Below are 7,678 nucleotides of genomic sequence, written 5' to 3'. Positions count from 1 at the left end.
TCCAGAAGCACAAGAGGTGGTCCATGCTGTAAATGCCACGCCAGGCCGGGCTGTGAAGGGAGGGTCCAGTGCTCTGGGACACACAGATGGACGCGCGCGCGTGCGCACACACAGACAGACACACAGACACACACACACAGAGGCAGACGCCCCCTCCCCCCCACTAGGACAAGGGGCCCTTTCTGCAGCTGAGTGGGGGTGGCCACACACTTGCCCCTTTGTCCATCATGTCCCAGGCTGCTGTCTGACAGGGAGAGGAAGCGGCGGGGGCCAGGGCTGTGTGTGGGGAGGTCCAGCCTGGACACTGGCACTGGGGAACAAGGGTCTGGCGTGAGGGTCACCGAAGAGACCAGTGAGCACGGCCGAGGCAACAGTGTTTATTTCCAGCCCCCTGCCAGCATGTTCCCGGGCGCTCTTGTCCTAACGGGGGAAACGAAACTCTGGCGGACGGGGGAGGCCAAGGGCAGACGCTCAGGCCCTTCACGCAACCGAGGCAGGTGGGGATGCCAGCCGCTCGGCCCAGAGCTGGCGGCCAGGGCCGGCTGCCCTCCGTCCTGGCTGCGCCCCCCGTGCCCCCGGCACTCCTGTGAGGGGCAGAGGCACCCAAGCAGCCCCGGGGCTGGACAGCCGGGGTTCCAACAGCTGTGAGAGGGCCGGGCGGGTGACCTGCGGCACTTCACCGCCCCCCTCAGGGTCCTGGCCGTGTGGGTGCTCTGGTCTGGCTCTGGCTGGACTGGGGCCGCGGAAGGCACTTCCAGCAGCGAGAGAAGCGCGGCAGACAGGCACGGCTGCCCAGGGTCCCTCCCTTCCATGGGAGGGGGTACAGGGCACTCCCGCTTGGCCTGCAGGGCACCTCATGGGGACAGGGCTGGGGTGTGCTCAGGCCTGAGGCCACCTAGAAAGCCCACCTCTCCCGCCCTCAGCCCGGCGCCATCATCAGCTCTGGGGGTCCCCAGCTCCCAGCCCCAGCGGTCCTCCTCCTCGTCCTGGCTCCGGCCCCACTCCCTGCCAGTTTGGGGCTACCTGGGAAGCAGTCAGACCCAGACCCCGCCACCTACACCCCTTGGCCTCAACAGCCAGAAGAGCAGGTGACAATGGAGACTCCGTAGCGAGAGAGAGCAGCAGCGGGGCGCGGGGGGTGCGGCAGGGCGATGGGCAGGAGGCTCTCCTCTCCGGAGAGGCTGCCAGGAGGGGACCAGGCTGTGGGAGGCCCCGCCCCGCCCGCCGCAGGCCCCGCGGTCCGGTCCGGCTAAACGCAGGCCCAGCAGGCTCCCTGACCATATAAGGCGGCCTGTGGCCGGCTCCCCGCAGCTCCCGGCGGGAGGCCCACTAGCCCGGGGTCTTGGTGGCGAAGGTCAGGTAGCCGGTGTGGCCCACGGCCTCCTTCATGGGCGTCCCGCTGCGGAAGGGGTGCACGTCGGGGTGCGGGCAGGCCCCCAGGTCAGGCGCGGGCAGGCTGACCGTGCGCACGTTGAACACCTGCGGCAGGACCTCCAGCGTGCTGAGCTCCGAGAAGCCGCGGGCGGCCAGCGCCTGGCAGGTCCGCTGCACTTGCTCGATGCACGGCGAGAAGGAGCAGAAGCGCCCACCTGTGGGGAGCCGGGCTCGGGGTTGGAGGCCTGGGGGTGGCAGCGCGGAGGCCGGGCCTCCCACTGTCCCCGGGGCAGCGGGGGTGGGGGGGCAGGCGTGGGGCCAGAGCTCCCCTGGAGCTGTGAGGAAGGGACCACGTAGACGGAGCCCACGATCCTGACTCCACCTGGACTTGGGCACCGCTACCCTCCACTTCCACAAGGAAGCCGGGGCCTGGGGCCGGGACGAACCACCCCTCAGGGGTCAGGGCGGAACCTCAGCCTGGCAGCCGCCAGATCACCCCACCCAGAACAGCTCCAGCCACGCAGGGCGACAGCGGCGGGGGAAGGGGTTCACAGGCGGTGGGAGCTGCTGCTGTCACAGGAAATTAGAGGCTGTCACCTGCTCGGGGGAACAGGAGGCGCCTACTCCGAGCAGAGCCTGACGGCCGAGGATGACAGGGTGCAGGCGGGAGCTGACAGCCCCTTCCTGCCACCTCCCACCAGGGCCCACCCGCAGTGTCCCTCAGCCTGGCCCGGGGCCAGCCCACGTCCCTGTCCTAGCAGGGAGGGTATGGGAAGCTGCGGCGGGGACAGGGACGTGGCTGGGCGAGTCCTCAAATGGCCCTGAGGCCTGGTCACCTCAGCCATACCTGGGGACAGAGACCCCCTCCAGACAGGTCTTCAAGAAGGTGTGGGCCTGGAGGAGGGACGAGCAGTCTGAAGCCAACCCAGGGAGGGCGCAGGGTCATCCCCAAGAAGGGACCCAACCCCGATGCGTACCGCCAGGAAAACAGGCCCCACCAGGCGAGGGCCCAAGCCTGCCGGCCAGCCCAAATTCCACAGAGCCTGGGGACGGCCCTTCGTGCGGGTCTGCACAGAGCAGGCAGGGGAGCCACTGGGAAATGCAAGGCCCACAAGTAAGTTGGGAGCCTCTGGGACCAAAAAGATCAGACACAGCAAGAACCCAAAGGAGTGGGCTTAGAGGAGCATGGGGGATGGGGACGATAGATGGCATGGCCAGCCACCAGGAAGGAAGCTTCGCGACAGGAAGAAGGCCCAGGAGTGTGACCCCCTGGGCTCGGCCCAGGCTGGGCGGCTGGCTCCAGCCTCCGTGGGACTGGGACCCAGGCCTGCGGTGCCTGGGGGCAAAGCCGGAAGGCGTGGAGGTGTGGCCCACCTTGGCAAAACCCAGGGGAACAACAGGGGACCCCCTGGGAGCCGTTGCCTGGAGCCCCTCACTCGTGAAGCCGCGCCTTGGCATCTCTTTGGGAGGGGCGGCCCTGCCCTGGGGGCGCCCTGGACTCCCTCCCGGCTCTCCTGGCTGCACTACTCAGCAGGGAGGAGGGAAGGGGCCCCGCCTGGGCTGGTTCCTTCTCCAGAAAAGGGAAAAACCCAGGGCCTCACCAGCTCCTCCCTGGCAAAGAGCCAACTTTCCCGCCTCCTTCCCACCTCCTTCCCGCCTCCACATCCAGCATCTTCCCTAAAAGGGGCCGTCAGCCGGCTTGTGGCTGGGGGGAAGGGAGACTCCGCTGGCAAGGGCTGGGGTCAGGGGCTGACCTCCAACCCCTGCAATGTACCCTGGCACGGGCCCCACGTCTCCCCGAGGTGGAGCTGCCACATTCCCCAGCGAACCCAGACAGCACCCACGTCCGGGTGAGAAAGGGACAAGGCCAAGGAACAGGGGGTCAGCTGGGGCTGCCTCCTCCCTGGACCCTACTCCTCCCAACCTCCCCCTCTCATGGGGTGACCTCCCTGTTGAGTCCTCAGCCAGCCTGACCCACCCCTATTTCGGGCCAAAAGGGGCCCTGGCCTGGCCAGGCTGCGTGGCCTGGTGGTTTCTGACTGCTCTGGGCTTCAGGTGACCCAAGGCCCAGCCCAGGAGCTCAGCCCCAGGGCCGCACCAGAACCCTCACTGTACCGGGGCGCCTGGGTGGCTCAATGGGTTAAAGCCTCTGCCTTCGGCTCGGGTCATGATCCCGGGGTCCTGGGATCGAGCCCCGCATCGGGCTCTCTGCTCAGCGGGGAGCCTGCTTCCCTTCCTCTCTCTCTCTGCCTGCCTCTCTGCCTACTTGTGGTCTCTGTCAAATAAGTGAATAGAATCTTTAAAAAAGAAAAAAAAAAAAAAAGAACCCTCACTGTACCTTCCACCTTGAGGGCGTCCCAGGCATGGCCCACAGCCTCCCAAGGAGATGGGATGTCCAGGAAAACCGCATCTGCCACGTGGCTCACGCCGAAGCCGCTGTGGCACACGTCGTGGTTGCGCACCGTCACCCAGCGGCCCACCCGATGCTCCTGGAACTCCTCCCGGGCCTTCTCTGCCCGCTGCTGGTGGAACTCCACCGTGTGCAGGTGGCCCGTGGGCGCGATGGTGCGGATGATGGCGTGGGACACGGAGCCGCTGCCAGTGCCTGATGGGACGGGACGCGTGTCAGGCGGGCCTGCTGGGGACACTCGAAAGAATTCCACCCTCACCCTGGAAAGACCCACACAGGCCCCACGGGGACAGACGATCCCAGTTACTCGGGGGCATCGCTCCCAGAGCTGCCCGTCAGGTCCCGGCCGCCTGGGGTCTGGTTAGCTGGGGCTGCAGCCGGGCTGGGTGGGGACAGGAGCTGGGGTTAATTTCCTGAGTCTGCCTTGGGCCTGGGGGCGGGGGAGAGTGGCAGCCCTGCCCAATCCCACGCCAGAGGCCCCGCAGGGTCTGGACAGAGTGGACAGGGCAGCGCGGGCCTGACCCCTACCCTCCACCCGGTGGCTGGTCCCGAGCCCCTTCCCCCCAGCTCCTGGCCCGCTCAGGCTGCCCCTCACCCGCCTCCACCACACAGGGGCAGCCCTGTCCTCCTCCCCACGGCCTCACGGCAATGAGCTGGGACATGGTAACCACCTGGCCACAGGGCTCGTCTTCCTCGTCATCGTCCCCTGGTTCTCTTCCCCCTGTTCTGGCCACTCCTTAGCTGCCTTCAGCCACCTTGACTTCCTACCTGGCAGCCCCCAGCGGGGCCATGGCCCCGCCCCCACCATGACCACCCCTCCCCCGTGGCTTCAGGTGCCAGCCTTGATGAACACGCCACAAGGCCATGTCCCTGCACTCCAGACTCCTACCTAGTGTCCAGTGCACACGCATCCCCCACCCTGGCCCCAAACAGCTGACCCGCACTCAGCAGGAACAAGAGCAAGGCTGGGCCCGCTCCAATCCCAACTACCCCCCCCCCCCGCCAAGCCTTCCCCAGCCCAGTCAAAGGCACCCAGAGCTCAGCCAGACACCCCAGAAGCGCCCTCGATGCCCCTCTCCACCCTGCATTCAACCCACTAGTACCTCGTGTTACTCACTCGTGTTACCCACTCCCACCCTGCCACCCTGCCGCCTGGGGCCTCCCTCCTGGCTTTGTGACCACCACCAGCCAGCCCGGCCACCTTCTATCCTGCCTCAAACACAGCAGAGGGTCTCTTCACCTCAGTCACACCTGCCTTCCCCACCCCATACCAAGCAGAGTCGGACCCCTAATGGCCCTCTGAGCTGTGCCTGTTTCCTCCTGACCTCACTGCCTGCTCTGGCCACTCGGGCCTCCTTGCTGGGCCCGCACTTTGCATGGCTCGCCCTTGGGGAGACGCTCTCCCTCGGCTCTTGGCAGTGCCTCCTTCTCATCATTCCCAGCTGAACATCTTGTCAGATGTTCAGACCAACCCAGCTGGAGGGACCCCTGAGAGTCGCCCTCAAACGTGCAGCCTTAAACAGCAATCAACTCAGCACGGAAATGGTGACACTGGGCTGACTCCCTGCTCGGGGAAGCAGAAACCCGGCCTGTGCTACTCAGGGCTGGACCCACAGTTCCTAGACCAGGAGCCAGCACAGCAGAGCCCAGAAGCATGCCCAGCGCACACATGGTAGCAGGGGGTGGCGCCGTCTTGCAGTCCTGCCGCCACCGCCACCCCAGGTCCTCTGCAGATGAGCGGCTGGCCTCTGCCCAGCCCCTGCCCACCCTCCGACCCACAGCCCAGGTCTGTACCTGACCCTTCCCATTTCAAAGTGTTTGGCTGGGCAGCAGGAGCCATCCAACTGTCCACAGGCAGAAGAGCGAGATGGCCTCAAGTCCCCAGAAAGTTGGAAAGTTGCTGGAAACTTCGTGACCTTGGAGCCCAGCTGTGCAGCCCGTGAGGAACACGCTGGAAATCTAGGCGCACGCGTGCCTGGGCCGTTCTTGGCTGGGGTGTACGCTTCAATCTCCGTCCTAGCTGGCCCCATTGCCCATGTGTATGTTGTGCGTGTAAGAGCCAGGACGGACCTCAGGCCCTGGACTCGGTACAGTGCTGCTGGCCGCGGATGAGCTTGAGGCAGTCTCCCTACCCACAATGAGCACCTCAGAGCAGCTCTGGCCTCCCTCCGGGAAGGGGTGGTCAGGGACTGCTAGGCCAGGCGCTCTCTGCCCTTCTGTCAGCATAGAGGTAGGGAACGGCAGTCAGCAGCCAGGCCAGAGCCCAGCGGCACTCTGGCCCTGCGCCACCAAGGCAGGCAGGACCCTCACTGAACACCAGCTCCTGGCCGGGGAAAGCGCTGGTCCCGCACCATCAACTTCTCATTCAGGTCACCGCACCAGCCTCCTAACCAGTTCCACCGCGTCTCTCTCCCTGCAGTCAGCCCCCCAGAGACCTCCTGCAAGAGAGAGGCTGAGCACCCATGCCCGTCCTCGGGAAGGGCAGGCTGGAGGCTGTCTCGATGCTGGGTCGGATCTCCATCTTCACGTCACTTTTCCAGAAATAGAACGGAGGTAGCCCAAAGAACTCACCGGATTCACAGACCACAGAGCCAGGCCGGAGCTCCAGCATCATGGTGAGCAGGGCAATGTCGGTGGAGTAGAGGATCTGGGTGCGGTGCGGCAGGTTCAGGGTCCAGAGCTCAGGCGTGGGGTGCAGCACATACACCCAGCCACCTCGGCCACAGGTCACCTTGGAGCCGAAGGGGCGGCCGATGAGGTCTACCGAGTGCCGCAGGACACCATGCCGGGTCTGCGTCTGTGCCCCACGCTGCACACGCACTGCTACCATTGCGCCATGGCCCAGCGACAGGATGGCCGTATCACCCTCTTTGATCAGCTCCTCATAGGCCACGAAGCTCATGGTGCTGCTATGGGGCAGGTGCCTGGGACCTGGGAGGAAGTGTGTTGACATGAGTGCGGAAAGGTGCCTGGAGGGTGCACCTGGAATCTGGGCGGAGGGCTGTGAGGCCCAGAGCCCCGCGGTGCGAGTGGGGCGGCTGCCTCGGTCCCTGGCTGCACCCTGGCTGGACAGGTTAAACCCTCCTCGGTCTGGGTCATGAGACACAAGTCACCGGCTCAACCCACAGAGGGAAAAACGGAAGCGGGGCCACGGCGGAGGACGGGCCCAAGATTTCCCACCAAGCAAGGACCGGAGCCCAGCCGACTGGCTCCTATGGTCCAGGGGCGCGATGAGGGCCCGGCCACCAGCGGGGCAGCGGCCGCTGGTCTGCGCTATCACCTCCATGCCGGGCTCCATTCCGCGGAGCCCCCCTCCCTAGTGTCCCCCCAACGGGCTTCCAGGAGGACGGGCGGCCAGGGGGATGCAGGAGCGGTAAGGCCCCCCCGAAGGGGTCGGGGTGCGCCAGGCCGCGCCGGCACCGGGCGGGGGGGGGGATCCGCGCGCAGTCTCACCCGCCTCGCGCGGCGGGGGCCGCTCCCGGACGCTCCGCACGTGGCGCCGCGACGGCGGCTCCACACTTCCGGCTCCGGCCCGGCGCCTGCCGATGGCGTCACGGCGCCCCGCCCCGCCCCCCGCGCGGGATGCCGGGACCCGCGGGCAGCCCCGCCCGGCCGCCGAGCGCGCCTCCCGGGCGCCTCTCGGCCCGCTGCGGCTTCCCTGTTTACACAAGCTCGTGCGGAGCACACTCGGGGGGCTGCAGCGTCCCCGCGGCCGGGCTGCTGTGGGCGGGGGCCGGGGCTGGGCTTCCCGGCAAGGCCGGCCCTCGCTAGCTGCCCAGGCGCCTCGAGGCGCTTTGCCTTGGCCGTGGTGGCCGCGGCACCGCTCTGGGAGCCCCTCAGGCCGGGCCCCGGGGTGGACTCCAGAAGGGGAAGCTGCAGATCGGCGGGTTGTCC

At 67.0% G+C, this 7,678-nt stretch overlaps 1 protein-coding gene across 1 annotated transcript; it reads right to left on the bottom strand.

Moving 5' to 3' along the window:
- Window positions 1–358: 358 nt before the first annotated feature.
- Window positions 359–7,316, bottom strand: TRMT61A (tRNA methyltransferase 61A). Its single transcript, XM_080808717.1, has 4 exons — window positions 7,238–7,316; window positions 6,356–6,715; window positions 3,713–3,979; window positions 359–1,589 (listed from the first exon to the last, which is right to left on the bottom strand). The coding sequence occupies exons 2-4, from the start codon at window positions 6,684–6,686 to the stop codon at window positions 1,330–1,332; spliced, it is 858 nt and encodes a 285-aa protein (XP_080664843.1). The 5' UTR covers window positions 6,687–6,715; window positions 7,238–7,316; the 3' UTR covers window positions 359–1,329.
- Window positions 7,317–7,678: the final 362 nt, after the last annotated feature.

Source organism: Martes martes (assembly GCF_963455335.1).
Source record: "Martes martes genome assembly, chromosome: 7".
NCBI classification, from domain to species: Eukaryota; Metazoa; Chordata; class Mammalia; order Carnivora; family Mustelidae; genus Martes; species Martes martes.
This window is presented reverse-complemented; position numbering and strand designations above follow the sequence as displayed.

Coding starts and splice junctions, on each gene's coding strand:
- TRMT61A (XM_080808717.1), bottom strand. CDS start 6,686: ATGAGCTTCGTGGCCTATGAGGAGCTGATCAAAGAGGGTGATACGGCC. Junction 3,980..6,355: donor CTCTGTGGTCTGTGAATCCG/GTGAGTTCTTTG, acceptor CCGTCCCATCAG/GCACTGGCAGCGGCTCCGTG. Junction 1,590..3,712: donor GGACGCCCTCAAGGTGGAAG/GTACAGTGAGGG, acceptor GGCTCCCCACAG/GTGGGCGCTTCTGCTCCTTC.